This window comes from Macrotis lagotis, chromosome 1, assembly GCF_037893015.1.
Source record: "Macrotis lagotis isolate mMagLag1 chromosome 1, bilby.v1.9.chrom.fasta, whole genome shotgun sequence".
NCBI lineage: Eukaryota > Metazoa > Chordata > Mammalia > Peramelemorphia > Peramelidae > Macrotis > Macrotis lagotis.
Window position 1 is genome coordinate 699783756 of NC_133658.1, and position 19403 is coordinate 699803158.

Here is a 19403-nt window from a genome sequence, read left to right on the forward strand (position 1 = left end):
TATATCTCTTCTCATAAGTACTATAAAGGTTATGACCTTCATTAACTTTTATATGTATATTGTAATGGCCTCTTAAGTGTTCCTTCCTATATTCAGACCCTGTCCCCTTTCCAATATATTTTCCAGAGAGTTATGAAATTGATATTCTTAAAAAGAAGGACCAATCATGCCACTGTCTGACTCAAGAAGCTCCTATGGCTCACCATTGTTTTTAAGATAAAATGCACACTCCTCTGTTTGGTACTTGAATCCTTTACAATCTGCTCTGAGAGAAATTTCCATGCTGACTTCATATCACTCTTCTAATGTACTGTAATCATGGCAAATTGACCTATTAGCTAGTGTCCCACACACAACAGTTCAACTTTGATTTCTGCGATTTTGCTCAGGTTTTCCTCCATATCAGAAATGCTCTTTCACCTCACTTTCACTTTTTGGAATCAATAGTTTCCTTCAAGAAACTCAGATCCCTCCTCCTTGAAGAGACTTTTCTGATTCTCTCAGTAGGTATAGTGCATTGTGGCTGTATTTTTATTTTGTGTTTATATTCCGTATTTATTTCTCTATAAGAATTTTTGTATTCCATCAGAATATAACATTTATTTTTCTATTTGTGTCCACAGTGCCTAGGACAGTAGTTGGGATATAGTTTATGGAATGGTTAATTTATTGAACTGAGTATATGTGCATGGACTTCTGGTGTTTTCAGTAGCCCCTAGGGAGATAACTCAGTTGCTCAGTGGCTAGAATGCTAAACTGCAGTCTGGAATGAAATCTGAGTACCAATCTACCCTCAGCTTTGTGATCCTTGGGCAAGTCATTTAATTGATGTCTGCCTCAGTTTCCCCACCTGTAAAATTGAGATAATATCACTTCCCCCTCCCCAGGGCTATTGTGAGGACAAAATGACATATTTTTAGAGCATCTTACAAACCTTAAAACACTATATAAATTCTACTTATTATTATGATGATAATTATTAATACTGCTTCATTACCAGCTGGCATCAGCAACCCTTCTCTTTTTCATTTTCTACCACTTACAAATGACAACACCAAGCAAACTTATACTCCTTAAAATTGCTGGTTTCATGAATGTTAGGTTGTATCTACATGGTTTCCAAAGGAGTTAGCAGCTAAATCAGTCAAAGAATTTGTCAATTCACCAGGAAGAGAATGCCACATTTGATTATAGGAGAATAAGGTCAGATATAAAGTGGGAGAGGAAATAGATTTAAAACCAAAAAGTTTCTTATAAATAATGTAGTCTTGCAGAGAAAGGTGGCAGTGTGAAGGCAGCAATTCCCAGAAACTTGTTACCCCCAAAACTCCAAAAGCTGTCAAATTATGACTATAGCTAAAATTAAGAGGGGCAGAACCCATAGTAAGAATGATACAACTTCCCAGTCCAAGCCAATTTATAAATTCCGCAGAAAGGTTTGTTTCACCAGGACCAGAGATTGGAACAAGCCTCTAGGAGTGTATCTGGGCAGAGTGCCTAGATACCTGGGGCATCTGGGTCCATGGCAGAGGGGGTGGTTTTCAGACCTCCTGGCTGGTATCACCCAGAACAGATTAAAGGGGTGGTGAGAGAACTCTGCTTCACCAGAGTGAGTGCAGAATAAGCATCAGCCTCAGAGCAGGTGTGGTAAGAACCTGCAGAGAGAATTGGCAGAGCCACCCAGCACATCCAGAGCTGTTTGCCCACACTCAAATCCAGGTTGCGGTTTGGGCTCAGAGTCTCTCATAAGATCTTGGAGAAATTAAGGTCCCAGTGGGGTATCCCAACCCCACCCCGCCAAGTCTTGAAAGTGTGGTAAATCAGTCATAGATTGAGGAAATGAGCAAACAAAAGAAAAAGAAGAATCTGACTATAGAAAATTACTTTGGTCCCATGGAAGAGTCAGAAGATGACAAAATTGAAGCTTCTGTACCCAAAACCTCCTAGAGAAATAGAAAGTGGGCTCAGGCTATGGATGAGCTCAAAAAAGACTTTGAAAAGCAATTAAGGGAGGTAGAAGAAAAATTGGGAGAAGAAATGAGAGCAATGCAGATAAATTATGAAAACCAAATCAGCAGCTTGGTGAAAGAAATACAAAAACATACTGAAGAAAATAACATGGTAAAAACCAGTTTAGGCCAAATGGAAAAAGCAACACAAAAGGCAAGTGAGGAGAAGAATGCCTTAAAAAGCAGAATTGGCCAGCTGGAAAAGGAGATAATAAAGTTCTCTGAAGAAAATAACTCCTTCAAAAGCAGAATGGAACAAATGGAAGCTGATGACTTTTCAAGACCTCAGGAAGAAATAAAACTATTCCAGAAAAAACAAAAATTAGAAGAAAATATGAAATATTGCATTAGAAAAACAATTGACCTTGAAAACAGATCCAGAAGAGATCATTTAAAAATTATTGGGCTACATGAAATGAAAGTCACAACCAGGAAAAGAACCTAGACTTCATTTTTCAAGAAATAATATAGCAAAATTGCCCTGAGATCCTAGAAACAGAGGGTAAAATAGAAATTGAGGGAATTCACTGGTCAGCTCCTGAAAGAGATCCCAAAGAAAAACTTCCAAGAACATTATAGCCGATTCTAAAACTCTCAAGTCAAAGAGAAAATACTAAAAGCCACCAGAAACAAACAATTCAACTGCCGTGGCTCTATAGCCAGAATTACATAGCATCTGGCAGCATCTACATTAAGGACTTGTAGGGCTTGGACTATGATATTCCAGAAGGCAAAAGATCTTGGTTTACAACCAAGATTCAACTACCCAGCAAAACTGAACATTCTCTTTCAGGGAAAAAGATGGACTTTCAGTTAAACAGAGGACTTTCAGACTTTCCTATTGAAAAAACCAGAGCTGAACAGAAAGTTTGATCTCCAAGTACAGGACTCAGGTGAACCATGGAAGGGGTGGATGAGAAGGACTAACTATGAGGAACTTATGATGTTGAGCTGCTTGTATTCCTGCATGGGAAGAAAATACTGATAACTCATATGAACTTTCTCATTTATAAGAGCTGTTAGAAGGAGCATATATAGACAAGGCACAGGAAGGAACTGAATATAATGGTATAATATAGCAAAAAGATGGAGTCAATGGATGATAAAGAAAAATACTGGGAGGAAGGGAAAGGAGAGGAAGAAGGAGTTAAGACATTTCACATAAGAATCAAGAAAAAGATTTTTTTCAATGGAGTGGAGCAGGGAAGGGAGGGGGAATGAGTGAGCCTTCATTTTCATTAGAAATGGCTCAGAGTGGAAATAACATACACACTTAATAGGGTGAGGAAATTTATCTTACCCTAGAGAAAAATGAGAAGAAACGGATGGGATAAAGGGGAATGGGGGGGAGGGAAGGGAGAAATAGGTGATAGAAGAAAGGAAAGATCATGGGAGAGGGAACTCAGATACAACACATGTGAGCAGGGACAGGGTGAAAGGAGAGAGAGAGAATAGAATAAATGAGAGTGGGAAGAAATAGAGTGGAGGAAAACACAGCTGGTAATAGCAACTGTAGAAAAAATATTGAAGCAACTTCTTTGTAGACTTATGATAAATAAGGCAACTCATCCCAGAGACAGAGCCATTGGAATCTGTACACAAACTGAAGTATTTTTTCCTCTCTCTTTTTTTTCTCTCTCACTATTTTTTGCCTTTCTCACTTTTTTTGAGGTTTCTCATATTTTTTTGGGGGGGTTAATGTTTACTCTCACATCAAGATTACTGTAATAATATAAACTAAATATACCAGGAAAAAACCCCAAAAAAACCAAACTGCCCCCCCCAAATAATGTAGTTTAGCTCTCTATTACAGATTCAAGGCACTGAAAGATTAGGTTATTTTGTATAAGTCTATACAAGTAGTAAGTAGTGTGTTTGCAATTCTGATTGATTTTTACTTCCTGATTTGTGAGCTACTGCTCTTTCACTGAAGTTTACTTCCTTTGTTCTAGGACTGGTCATCACAGAATAAGGGATTAATACTATTAAAATCAAGGTCATGGTTTCAAGGACACATTAATTTTACTCTGTTTCATGGACACAAAGTTAAACTTAACTTTAATCATCTTTCACCAAGTCACTTCTTGGTCAGCAAGATATGAATAGTTTCTAGCCTACAGGCAATTGCAGATATGTTCTGATAAAAATATTCCAAGTTTTATTAGAATTTGTGGTATCATAATTAATTTTCAGATATTAGTCATCACCTATATAACTGAGACAATTTATTTTGGTTCCTAATCAAGGAGTATGTTATTGAAAAATCTTTAACTGACTTCACAAATACATATTAGTAAAACTAATTTTAAACATTTTTTGCTCTCATGGATATAATTGGTTAACTATGCCAGTAATTTAAAATTTAATTTGAATCTGAAAAATAAATAATGGAATCCAGTAGGACATTAGCGTTTAAAGAGAAAAAGTTCACTCAAGTAACCAATCTTACCAGGTTTCCTACATAAAGAACACCACTAAATTGTTCAGTCATAGGATAATGTTCCATGGCCATGAACAGAGTATTCAGGACAATGCAGATGGTAATCGCCAGGTCAACAAATGGGTCCATCACAATGAGACTGACGATGTGTTTCACTTTTAGCCAAGGTTCACAGCAATCCCAGATCAAACATGTATTAGCAAATTTATACCAACAGGGTGGGCATTTCTGTCTTGATTCTTCAAGTTCTGGAAGAAAAAAGGAGGATTATCCATGAATATAGTACTTGATAGGCTTCAAGTTAAACAGCCTCTGGTTAAAACTTAAGGAAAGAAATGTTAATGAGAACTCAGGCAATGAGATGAAAGCAGGTTGAAATTTAAAATGGATTTGTGGTAATCTGATATTAATGTGTATTGTGGGTGGGTTGGCAATATCTGAAATACTCTGAGAATTCTAAAATGGAAAAAAACAATATTTTTTTCCTTTATTATTTCCATTTGTAGCCTTCAACTATCATACAATAATTTTTAATTTTGCAACAAAAATAAACAATAAAAACTAAATAGTGTTTATGTTGAGAGTAAGTACAAGATCATCTCTGTTTTGGATTATTTTTCATGATAGATATTGACTCACAAAAGACAGACTAAAACTTAGCTAGTGACTCTAAATCTTTGATTTTTAGATAAAATGTACTTATTGGTTCTTTAAACAAGACAGAATGACACAACATGCCAAAGTCAGAAACTTACAAATCAGGGCCTCAAGATAGATTTGCACATTAAGCCTTCTAAGCCTCTCCTACCTACCACACGCACATTCCACGTTTCATTGCTAAATAGAGACCATAAGAAACAATGGAAGCATTTGGAAGTCTATGTATTTCTATTATTAATACAAATTGATGGGGAAATTAGTTGTCTCATTAATAAACTCTTAAATTATATGCTATGGTTCTTCACCTCTATCTTATAGAATTTTTTTTTAGGATGCCTGTCCAAGTGCTATCTTCTACCTAAGACTTTTCCTTATCTCCTTAAGCTTCTTTCTAAAATCTACTTACTATATGCCTATGTAGCTTCAAAATCTTATATCCTACAGAGGCTGTTAAAATCATTGCTTTATCTTTAAAAACCTGAGAAGCTAGGAATTATTATTTTAACTTGTTATTAGATGGGTTTCTTCCTCTAAACTTAAAGGGAGAATGTGGGGATTATCTTTGATTAATGAGGATTATGAGAAAAAGCATAAAGAAGATGAGGGAAAACATCTTGTTAAAAATTTATTTTATGAAGAAATGTTATAGAGAAAATTTTATGAAGGATGAGTCTGGAGAGAGAGAGAGAGAGAGAGAGAGAGAGAGAGAGAGAGAGAGAGAGAGAGAGAGAGAGAGACTATTAAGAATGAGGATTTGAGAGACCAGGAAAAAAATTTTTTCTGTCACATCTGTTGAGACACAGAGAGAACAAAGAGAAAGAAAATAGATTTTTTTTTAGTTTTTTGCAAGACAAATGGGGTTAAGTGGTTTGCCCAGGGCCACACAGCTAGGTAATTATTAAGTGCTTGAGGCCGGATTTGAACTCAGGTACTCCTGACTCCAGGGCTGGTGCTCTATCCACTGTGCAACCTAGCTGCCCCAGATGTCTTTCTTTATGAAACTATTGTAATAATTATCTTGCAAAGAAAAAATTTTTTTTGTTATCTTGAGTGAACTAAATTATGTGGGACTTTGTTCTCAGAAGTGAAGAGGCTTGAGGTGAATGAACATATTGTCAGAGAAAATACTGTTAAAAATGTCTGTTGATTTTGTTTATTAACTTTTAGAACATATCGTATACATTTATAATTTATTAAATATTCTAGCTCTTATATAATATTATATTATACAATTATCAATACATTCTATATTCAATAACTCTAATATTTACTTAATACTAGGAGATTGTGAGAAACATAAGTAACCACAATTTGGAAAAGAGGTATGTCTAGTTTATTGAATAAATACTATTTGATGAACTGTTAGGGGTTCTGAGCTTGATTTAGACATATGATAAAATTTTAATAATTTATGAAGAAACATGCTTTTGGATTTCTTTGGAGTTCGGGATAGTAAGATTTAAACACAAAAATGAATCAAGTAGCAGGCTGAGGAGTGGTTGACAAGTGAAGATTGTTGACTAATGTGAGGATAATTTTGATAAGTCTGCAACACATCCATGGATACATTTACCTCCCTCAATAGAATGTAAAATCCTTAAGAACAGTGGCCGTTTAGTTTTTGTCTCTATACTACTAGAGCCAAGCACGGGGCCAGACATGTAATGTTTAATATGTTTTTGTTAACAGGTTGAATGGGAGGAAGTCCCACATCTGTTTTTAATTCTATCCAATATCTTCATCTAACAGATGATTATTCCTAACAATTTAATTTATATCAGTACTTCTTACCAAACCTACAGTGCATTCCCAACAAAATGTATCTGATATTCTTCAACTATGATAGGTCACATTCGAAACCAAAACTCTCAATCTACTGATTCACTATAAGCACAACAATATAAAATGAACAATTGAGGCCACAATTAGTTAGCTAACTGCTGTTAATTACACTTATTAAATCTTCAATTTCCAAAAGATGTCATTGTGTCTATAAAAACCAACCTGTAGTTAGCAAACCTGGGATGTATTCCACTATTTATTAGTTATATGATCTGTGACAAATCATTTAAGATCTTTGAGGTTTAGTCCCCTTATCTGTGAGATAGGTTTTGAATTATTTGGCTTCCTTTTTGTCAAAATCAAATAAAATGACAGGTGTTAAAGTGACAAGTAATTCTATATAAGCATAAATCTACTTTTTAGTGCCTAACACAGTGCTTTGATTAGCCAACACAGTAGATGTTTAATAAATGTTTGTTAAATACATGAAGTATGTAGAATTATTAAATGTCTACAAATTTCTTGCCTCCTCAAATGTCGAAGTTTTTAACCTAAAGGTTTATTCTAGCTAAGAAGAAAAATTTTAACTGGTAAAACCATCTTTAACAGTTAGTGAGAGCCTATAGATATCATATAGCCTTCATTTTATAGACTATATTCTAGAATTCATATGGTTACCTGGTACTATACATTGATTAATGGATGGATGTCCATTTACTATTTTAAAATTTTCTCAAGTATAATGCATCATTAGACATTATCAACAGTTGTTACTATTCACATAAAACAAAAAACATAAAATCATCCTTTTCAGTATATTTTCATTTACTTTTTTCTAGTACACTATTAAAATTCTGAAAACTCATCACCTGCTTTTCATTTGGTAAAAAAAATATAAATTTTGAAGAAGAAAGAAAAGATCAAATAGGGAAATCCAGCATTGCATCTACAGATCAAGCTCTGTTTATCCTTATACAAGGTAAATTTGGGAACCAGAATAAATTATATTTGTATAATACAACCCACAAAGTGAATATAAAACAATACAACTGGCAAAAGACTACAGCCATCTCTCAATTATCTGTGGATTAGACATACAATGAATCAACCGCAGTAAATATTTAATCTTTTCCACTCAAAGTGCTTCTAATTTACTTGTTTGCTTTCTAACTCTCTAAAATATATATATAATATATATATATATTCAAGAAATACAAGCTAAACTTAATATTAGCCAAAGAAAAATAATGTGATGCATTTTAAAATTAAACAATTTTTGAATTATTTGCTCTTTTAGTGTCAACTATGCTACTGTACCCTTTTATTATCCTAGATAATTAAGATTTGACTGTAGTAATAGAAAAAAAGGGATGGGGGAGATGGAAGATAAGTAGATTAATAAAGTCCCACTGAACAAAATAAAGGTAAACAAGTCCAAGATTAGACATAAAAGGAACATATTTTCAAACAATCAAATTACACAAACACAACATTATCATTCCACTATTTCTGAGGAGCCAGAAAGGTTTAGATCATGGATATGAGAATTAGATGTCAACAACTTTCCTGACACACAGCCTGTTAGGAACTTCAGTTTGAAAAATTTGAATGTTAGTGTTATGGAAGAATCAGATTCTCTGCATAACTAATGAAAAACAGCATGAAAAAGTTAGTGATCAGTAAAGTAAAAGTTTCTGCTCTTAGAAAAATGTGAACAAAGAGGTCACCATTGGCCACCTGTTTCTAACTTTCCAAAACACTTACATGATACCATCTGCAGTTGTGTCTTATCCCCTCTATTATAAATTCCATGAGGGAAAGGTTGTTTCTTATTTAAACTCCTATCTCTCTCAGTGCCTCATTCAGGATTCAGCTCACTGTCTGAGATGAGATATTGATTTCTGGGCCATATTTCCATCCTATGCTCCATTCTTTATAGATTCCAAATGAGTGAATTCTTGGTATACTCCTTTTGAAAGCTATAACTTTTAATGATTAAAAGGGCCCAATCCTTTGGTGCTATTTCTAAATAACTTCTTATGTTTACTGAAAATTAATAGCATTGAAAGTGCAAAGTATTACTATTATTTTGACTTACCCTGTCTCCTTCTCTACTTCCTGCCATGCTGCTGACATCGGTAGCAGAACCACTGGCAGCTTCCTCTCAGTGGTTTTGCTATGGCAAGGAGCAGAAGCCCAGAGAATCTTCAAAAGACTTTACCTGGAGGGATAGGGAGGAGCAAGCTACTGGCAGCTGGGGGAGGAGAAGGAGTGCAAGCTAATGGCAGGCGAGGTTGGGGAAGAATGTACTAGAGTTTAATATTCCAGTAGAAATCAATGAAAAGATTTCTGTTACTGCATTAGGACATTAAGAAAACTGGGACTTGTAATATCGATTACATGGCTGTGATAAATACTATATAGCTACACTTCTAGGATTTTTATGGTTGTGACTTCTAGGCCTCTGACAATTAAAAAAAATTTTTTTTAATCCCGCAAGAATCTACTTGATTTTGTGAGAAAGTGCATTTACTATAAGAACAATACATACAAACAAATACACATGTATACACATATACATACATATGCCCTTAAAACCCATTTTGCTTCTCATAAGAAAGGTTAATATGTATTACACATAGAATTATTCCCAAAGTAGTGGGAGGCAAAGTTTGAGTCCCCTTTACAATATGGAATGAAATGAAAATGTCACTAAAAGTGAATCTCTTAGGAAAATATTATATCTGGTATGGGATAGCAACCCATCAAATACACTTTATCTACTCTAAAACAGCTGAAAGAAAAAAAATATCTCTTTAGTTTTGAGATCTTTATTTCAGATTGGGCTAACTTTAAATCCTTATATACATGAAAATTAACTAATACTTTTTGCATAAAACAATGCCCATAGCTCAAGTTGCATCTGTCGAACGTAACTTTATTGGGTTAACATCCTCAAAATACATTTATTATCAATCAACTTTTTGCATTATCCTTAAAACACATTATTGTTACAGAACCTTATCTGGTAAAAAACAAAAATTAAAAAACAAAAACAATTACATTTACCTGCAATCTGCAGTAAATTCCTGGAGACTAAAATGGGGAATCTTTACCAGAGAGCACATATTGATGGTAAAAGATGCAAAGCATTATGTGAAATAACAAGTCTGGAAATAGTTTTCATAATTTATAAAAGCAAATGGGTGGGGCAATATTGCCAATTAAGAAATTAAATCTTAAAACTATTTACCTACCTTCCATCGTGTTTGTTAGTATACTGGCTATACTCATTGCTCTTTGCCTTCCGGAAGGGTCTTCTAGTAAATCTATGGATACATGATAAGAACTAGATCGTCTCTTTCTTATTTCTGTTTCTGTAGTAGTGCCCTGAAAAGAATATGCCAAATCAAAGAGCCATCATCCTCTAGCACAGGAAAATCAATCAAACCCTACAGCATTCCTACAAAAGCATCTCAGAGAGAATATGTATTATGCCATTTCAAAGCAGAGCACTTCATTAAATCAAGCTTTATGAAATGTCTTTTGAGTTTTGGGTTTTTTTTTTTTTTTTTGCAAGGCAAGGGAGTTAAGTAGCTTGCCCAAGGCCGCACAGTTAGGTAATTTATAAATATCTGAGACCGGATTTGAACTCAGGTACTACTGACTCCAGGGCCGGTGCTCTATCCACTGTGCCACCTAGCTGCCCTGTCTTTTGAATTTTTAACATAGGATGATAAATCCTGGACCACTGAGATGCAAATCGATGGCATTTGGGGGAAACCTTTACAAAATATAAATGATTTTCATCCATCCAGGATGTTCCCAGGTAGTTCTCACTGAAGATAGAGAAAGATTAACATGACTATAAGCACTGGCCTAGTAATTCCAGAGCTAAAAGAGTTAAGAATGTTTCTAGTTAGGTATAAGACTAATACCAAAAAAGGTGATACAGGCAATTTAAAATAAGGCCTAATTTGCTTTTTCTTAGTTATTTCTTTCTGGTTTCGTTTTCATGGGATTCTACGGAGTAAGCAAATAGTGTGTCCTCTTGGTCTACCAATACAGAAAGCCAAGCAAAATACAAGAAATGTTTAAGACTATGTGGGAAGGCTTTTGGAGGTTATCTTCTTGCCTTATCATGATATGTATATAATGCAACTTACTGCTATTTTTTGGTTTATTGTCTTGTATCAAATGATCAGATATATGTAAGAAAATCAACTTTATATGATTTAGTACAAATTATAAAAGGGATTTATAAAGTTGACTTTTTGCTTTCCATTAATATTCCCACAGAAAAAAATTATTTTATCCATAGAATCATTAAAGAACTTTGAGTACAGATTGAAGCATACTTTATTTTCTTATTTTATTTTTTAATCTCTATGGAAATATGTTTTGTATGACCACATGTTTAATTGATATTAAAAATTGCTTGCTTTCTCAAGGAGGGGAGAAGAATGGGAAGAAGGAGAGAAAGGAGAGGTGGGAAAAGAAAATTTTAAAAAATGAATGCCAAATTTTTTACATTTAATTAGGAAATATTCAACAAATAAAAATACATCTAAAAGAAAAATATATAATTAACTATTGATAATATTTTTAAGTATTACTATTTAAACTAAAATATATAATTGAACTATTTGTTTGACAAACTGCTTTTTGCATTGTTTAACAAGGAAGTGATAATACAAGTATGCTTTCCTTGCAAAAATCCTAAATTAAATTTGAAATACATTTTAAAAGAATGTCAATTATATCTAATGAGCAATATATATATATCATATATATGATATATATCATGTAATTGATATATAGGTACATATAATTGATATTCTTTTGATATGTCTCTATGAATATTTTTGACATAATATGGATTTGTACTTCTATGATTTAATACAAATGAAAACTATTTCCTATGCCAAAATTAAACTTCAGAAATTCCACATATCTACTCTGAAGGAATCAAGTGGGGGGGGAGTTCAAATCTAGATCTACTACTCATCATGAATATAGGGTCATCTATTAGTTCTTTCCTCATTAGGTAAAAGGACAATGCTATTTTCCATTCTTATTTTTCTATATGATCCCGATAAGTACAAATTCTAGACCACATCTTTCTTTGGGAATGTTTGCCTATACCAGTCTTTTCACATAAAATTTAAAGTCAAATCTAAAAACTAAGCAAAGCTACAAAGCAAATAAATAACCCTGATATGATACATGAAATATGATTTTAGCTAAAGCTGAACCTTAATTTTGTCTTTGGAACTAGTATTTTTTTCAGTTAATTAAATTATTTTTTAAGAAAATAAATGGCATTAAAAGTAACTGAAAAAAACCACTTAATCTACCCAACTACTATGAAAAACTATATCTTCATCCTAGTTCAATGATCATTTGCCCCTATTTGAGAGAGGAATACATATACAGAAATATATGTGTGTGTATATATATATATATATATATATATATATATATATATATACACATATAAGTATAGATTGATATAAGAAAAAATGCATACACATACATATATATTATATTACTTTTGAGTACCAACCCCAAATTGCTTCCAATCTGCCTTACATTTCTTTCAAATGTTTTGTCTTAACTTCCATATTAAGAAATAATAGGCTTATGAATGATTTTTGCTCATTTGCTACTCATAGATTAGTCAATTTCCTCATTTCATAAATGTAAATATGACTTTTAGTCATCAGTCAAGGTAGCTGTGTTTGCTTTCACAGTAATCTTTTTTTTTTCATTCACTGCAGTAGGTTAAAAGATCTCTAAATGGCTAGTCAGAAAAGGACAGAACAGACAAAAATATTCATCTCTGTCAAGTCTGGATTTTTCCAGTACTGATTTTCTCAGTTTTTGATTGTATTTTTCAGGAAAATTTGATGGCTAGGAAAAACCCTAGGTAGAAAATAGGAAGAAAAAAGCTCTACTTATTTTTATTATTCATGCTTAAGAACTCCTTCATAGGAGAAATAACTGAAAATTGACCTGATGATTTTAATCTATTTTTAGCACCCAACATTATTAATTTGTATCAGGTAAAAAAAAATGTAGGAAGTTGATGATAGTTCTGCTATTACAAAAAAATGCAATCAGTGAAAATGACTCATTGGAAAATAAACCTATTAAGAGCAGGCACTGTTTCTTTGCTATCTGTGAAGAAAGTATTTGATGAATGCTTGCTAGATCAATTTGTTTTTGATTCCCCAGAACTGAGGACATGGCTTTGTGCTTGCTGGTGCTAATAACTGTTTGAAGAACGAAATTATAGGATCATCGATATGGAGTTGGAAGAAGCCTCAGGAGCCATCTAATTCACCCATTTTAAAGATAAAGAAACTGAGGTCAAGTCACTTGCCTAGGGTCACCCAACCAATATAGAACTTGTATCCTTTTGACTCCAAGTCTAATGCTCTCTTCATTATGCCACCTGTCTCTTCAGTTACATATCTCAATTTGAATATTTCTGCTCTGTCAAAGAAATAACTAAAAGCATTTTGCCTTGCTATCCTAAAAGAATCTTCTTCCAACTCCACTTTTGCATGGACAGAAAGTGACATTTGGAATAGTTTCTATATTTATATCTAGAGATGGTTTGCAATAGACAAGATGGTGAAATAGTTTTTTTCTAACTGAAATCAATTTTAAATAAAATTCATGACAAAAAAATGATTTTGTGATATCAATAGTTTAAAGTCACTTCTGCCACCAAAATGTGGTGGCACTTTAAAAAAAATGTGTCATTGAGTATACTGATCAGTTAACTCCAAAATGATAGACACCTCTATGAAGGATTGATGTGGCCCATTTGTGGGTGAAATAATGTCTTGTTTATGGATAACAATAGATCATATTTCTTTTTTTAGGTTTTTTTTTTGCCTAAGGCCACACAGCTAGGTAATTATTAAGTGTCTGAAATTGGATTTGAACTCAGGTACTCCCAACTCCAGGGCCAGTGCTCTATCCACTGGACCACCTAGCTGCCCAATAGATCATATTTCAATATGTTACTGCAGAAATAACATTCTAGTTCACATAAGTTACAAATTCCTTTTGCTTAATTATTAGTAATGATCAGCTTGCTAAATTAGCTAATTATTTTGCAAACTGATTTTTCTGTCTTTAAATCAATTAATTGCTGCATTAATTGAATTTTATACTTTTAAGGCTTAGTTTTCTAACACAGAGCAGTAAGTATGGTGGTATAATGAAAAGAATACTGGGCTTGGCCTCTGGAGAGGTCTGAGTTTGTATCCTGTCTTTGGATTCAAGATATTTTACCTCTCTAAGCTTCTGTTTGCTTGTCATAAAAGCACCTATAGAATCAATCTTGAAGGATTTTTGATAGCAACAGATGAAATAATGCATTCAAGTTTGATTAGCCCAACTCCTAAACATTTGGGAACACAGAGAAATAAGGAAAATTCACTCATGTCTGAACAAGCTAGTCCTAGTTTTCTTACATTCTTATGAATAACTTTTAATTATCATCACCTCTGGCAGGAGTTGCCCAGTTGGTGATGTAAGGGCTGAAGGTCCACCAACCAGAGAAACCACACCATTGCAATCCACTGAGCTGTGCATTTTTCCATTCACTGGCAATATGGGCAGCACCCGAGATGACCGGCTAGCTTGACTAACATTACTATGGCGCCGTTCTCCATGTCTGTGTGGAACAAATAGGGAATCTCTTCTACTGTCATTGTCTTCAAAAGTACTGTGCTCATCATCGGCAAAGTCATTTTCAGAGCCAATATCTTTTGCTCTGCCCCTGAAGCTGAAGATACTTGTACGACTGTTTCGTCTTGGAGAAAAAAGAGAGCCACGGATGCTCAACAGAGACTAGTAAAAACAAAAGAAAGAGAAGAGAATTATGCACTTGTATTTTAATATGTGTATAAATGCATACACAAATACACACATAAAATTACACTTCTCATTTTTACAAGCAGAAAAAAACACATTCTTTAACAGGAGTAAACAACCTATGGAATGGATCTCACAATGTGACATCTGAAGAAGTTATTGAAAATACTTTGAGACTTCCCATATGGATCTTTGATTTCTTCCATTTTTTTCCTTCTTTCCTTTCTTCCTTTTTTCTTCCTCTTCTTTTTTTTTGCTCTTGTTTTCTCCCTCCCTTATTCATATCCTCCCTTCCCTTCTCTCTCTCCCTCCTTTCCTTCCTTCCTTCCTTCCTTCCTTCCTTCCTTCCTTCCTTCCTTCCTTCCTTCCTTCCTTCCCTCTTTTGTCTTTTGATTCTTACAGTTCCATCTTTCCTCCTATCTCTTTCTGCTATTCTAATTAAACTTTAACATCATAGCCTTGTTAATATAACTCAGGACTAAAGAGTTTGATGACCCTTACTTTAGAAGCTAATCACAAATATAAGTCCAATAGAAAGGAAAAATGTACAGTACTTACCTACATTTAGATTCTTGAAGAATAAAAATAAACACAGTAAAATATCACCATTGACCACAGCAAGCTGAAGATGCTGATTTTAGCACTGAGAAAAATAAAATCAATCTTGCTTCTAGATCTATTTAATTATAGTACAAGGAGCTGCTTCTCTTCTTCCTTCTGAATATTTTATTATAGTCTTCATGAATAAATAAAACAAATCAAGCTGGAAAGAACTGATTGATTCACTCTCTGCTTTTCTCTCTTCTATCTGTCTCAGAAAATTGAAGAGTATTTTATTTACAATAAGTGAATGACCCAGTTTATCCAAAGATCTGGTAACATTTTCCTAAATAGTTTATTCATTTTAGTGACCGTTAAAATAGAAGCATTTATTTAATTATCTCTTTATGCATGGGCAATGGTTATGACAAACCAATTTTTAATCCATTACTAGTCTTTTGGGGTTTTTCTTTTAAAATTAGTTAGCATCACTAGCTCAAATTTGGTATGATCTTTTCCAAAGTCACCTAAATTAAGTACAATTATTTGTATATTGTGATACTTCTATTTTAAGTGGGTACAATTCTAGCTTTCAATTTAACTTGGCAAAGTGTCTTTGTAATTTATCTGATAATTTAAAAATTTTCAATTTGTTTTGAAGTCTTCATAATATACAAATGACAATATAGTTTTAGAAAGTATATTTTGTTTTGTGATTTGTTACATTGGATTTTCTTTTCCTTGTTTTAAATATGTGTGTGTGTGTGTGTGTGTGTGTGTGTGTGTGTGTGTGTGTGAAAGAATGATTTTTTTTCAAAAAACTATCAGGTAACTAAACTTATATTCTTTTAGGACTCCTAAATAGCTTGTTTCATGAGTTAGAATTTTCATAATATCTGAAGGTTGATAGGCTATTTGAGGAATTACTACCCATCAGAAATTATCTGATTTTTACTATCTGGGAAGGTCAGAAAAACATGATATAGCAGCAAGGAAGTACTTAATAATAAGGATAACTTAGAAAGTCTTCATGAAATGAACATATATTTTGATTAAATATTCAGCCTTACATTTACTAGAAGCAATGAAAAGATTAAAGAGTAATAAAACACTCTGTAAAATTATTTAAGATTCAGAAGTGAAATATTGCCCCCAAAGGGCATAATGTACATATGACATTTGCATGTAAATTGAATTTGTATAGCATTCATCAGCCTTAGAGCTTATTGCCCACCTGATATCATCATTTTGTTTCTGAAATGAATATCATTTCCATAGAAACCAAAAGCTATGACCCAAATAGAAAATAAGAGGAAAATTTCACATTTCAAGTGAAATTCAAAGGATCAGAAATCTATTTATGTGTGGGAAATTAAAACCCTAGAAAATAAACTGTAAAGCATCAGATAAATGTTTCCAAATAAAGTACCTTTCCTCAATTGACTAAGCTGCTAAAAAAGATATACTTTTTCTCTAATACCACCCTTCAAGTAGCTTTCAGTAAATATTTCTCACTTTAGAACAATGATCAAATGGAACAATGGCCAAATCTGTCACAGTGCTTATTTTTATATAGCTTGGAAACTAAGATTAAGTTTTTTACATTTTAAAATATGATAAAGCTATATTTAAAAATGTAAAAACCATTTTAGCTCATGAATCATACATGTAAAATAGGCAACAGTTTGCTGACCTCTTAGATGATACATCATTTAGAATGGTCAAGTAGGATGTAGTTATTTAACCCAAACTCTTAAACCATTGGTGGGGGGATCTTTTTTCTACCAAGGGACATTTGGATATTTATAACATCAGTCTCAGGCTATACTTAAACAAACATTTAATTAATTCATCCCCTAAAAAAGCTCCTAGATTTATTGAGTTTTGAGTCTTGCCTGGGGCTGGCTTGATTTCACAGACCTTATAATGGCCCACAGCCTATTCATTCCCCACCCTGTCCTAAACTATCAACAATATTAACAATTTTCATATTCTCCTCATTTTCTGCCACTAAATAGTCTTCACTTAGTCATGTTTACATAATAAATTGATTTTACAAAGATTTGTGACCTTTGGAGAAGCTAGAGGAATAATGTAGGGGATAAGGTATTAAGATTGTAGATCATGGAATGAAAGATTTGAGAATGATACAGAAACTGTTGAAAAAAGTTATGAAAGTTCTATGGCATTTTTTAACATGGTAAGAAACTTCGATTTAGAAATGCTAAACTGTCTAAAATGTCTTAAGTTTTTATCATATCAAAATTTAAGTCATATTTGAATATGATCAGTATGAAAATTTGCTTATATTTACTATACATTTGTTACAAGGGTTTTAAACTTTTGTTGATATTTTGGGGAAGATAGGTATGGGGAAAAAGAGATAATAAATACTTTTTAACTGAAAAAATAAAATTTGATTAAGAAAAAATGGATGAGCTATGTTATTGAGGATAGACTACAACTAAAGTAATCAAAAGAAACTGGAAACTTGTTTGGAATCATACTCTGAATGGAATTATACTTTGAATTGAACCAAGAAAAGCAAGGCTTTTAATGAAAATTGAAAATGGGATGTGATGGGGGAGGGGAAAAAAAGAAAGAAATTTACATGAAAATTTTGTTGTATATTTAAAAGGAATAGCAAATTGTACACAGTAGATTTTCACCTTCATGTGTAATCATCTTTTTTGCTTTACTATGTAATGGAAATGCTTATTTTATCTCATAAATTAAAAATAAAATAAAACTGAAAATGTAGTCCATGACTTTGGTTCTCTTTGTTTAGCTTCTGATAGTGTTATCAGAGGAAGCATTTTCAGGGTATTGATTAATATGAAAAGGGTTGGTAAAAACTTGGCTCACTTGTAAAAAGAGATGAGATGATTATTTTTTATGAATCTAATTCATGTCTAGGCTCAGATAAAGTGTTTTTTTTTAAAAAGTACAGTCACCAGAAGCATCTTCACATAATTAAATCAACAATCCTTTAGCATCCACGGCCTTCTATTGAGGACATTATTATCACAACACAATTTCTACCATAACAATTATAATGACTATAATAACACCCTTATTAATGAATAGAATGCAGCAGAAATTATACAAAAAGAATAAGTATTTGATATGAGCTGGTGAATAATTGGAGCTATGAGTAAAATACTAACTTATATGATCTCATAAGGGAAGGTCAGTAATTATAGGATCATAACTTGAAAACTGGAAGAGGCCTTCAAGATCATCTAATCCAATAATTTCATATTACAGACAAGGAAACTGAGGCACAGAGAGGTCAAATAACTTGCTCAAAGTCACACAGATAGTAAGTGGCAGATCTATTGTGGCCAAATACAGCTTATTTGCTACTGTCCCATATTGCCTCTCAAGTTTAGGTAAGGCATAGCCGGGGGAGGATATAAGCTTATGTAAGGTTGTATCAGACAGGATTCTAGGTCTAGGAAGAAGCTAATGGCAAATAACAGAGGCTCTCATGTGTAGGTGAATCTTAACCAGGATAGAAGCTTGACTTTCTGTAAGGCACATTTATTCTTAGGGGATTTGATATTGGGGAGTTTCCACATTTTAGAACTTAAATAATTACTAATATAATCATAACTATTGCAAAATAGGAAAAATGATAATTAGAAAATGTAGACAGTTGATTTAAATAATAGTCCATTATAAGGTGGAAGTAAAGTTCAATTCCAGAATATCATTTTATCTTATATTTTAAGCAACTTCCACAGAAAACTCATTAATTTACAAAGTACACACACACACACATACACACACACACACGCACGCAAACACACATATGTATTATGCTTAAGGAAACATAAGATTATGTATATGAGAAAGTAAAGAGGTTATCCTAGGGAATATTAGGACTCCTGGTTATACATCTTTTAGAAGAAATCTAAATGTAAAAATCCTGAGAGTTTTTTAAAGACATTCTCTAGATTTCTATGAATAGAAATCCCTTTTTCAATTCCCATCCATGGAATTATTCATTAGTGTAGGGAGCTCTTGTTATGTGAACTCTCCTTGCCAATGCACTACAAACGTCTAATCACTCAGGA

General features: G+C 33.1%; 1 protein-coding gene across 1 annotated transcript in view; it reads right to left on the reverse strand.

The window, feature by feature from the left end:
• SCN2A (sodium voltage-gated channel alpha subunit 2) overlaps window positions 1–19403 on the reverse strand; it is a 123226-nt gene that overhangs the window by 71786 nt on the left and 32037 nt on the right. The window contains exons 12-14 of the mRNA XM_074215819.1: window positions 14413–14760; window positions 10149–10281; window positions 4459–4697 (exon numbers count right to left, since the gene is read on the reverse strand). Of these exons, the coding sequence (XP_074071920.1) occupies window positions 4459–4697; window positions 10149–10281; window positions 14413–14760 (720 nt within the window). The remainder of the gene's footprint in view (window positions 1–4458; window positions 4698–10148; window positions 10282–14412; window positions 14761–19403) is intronic.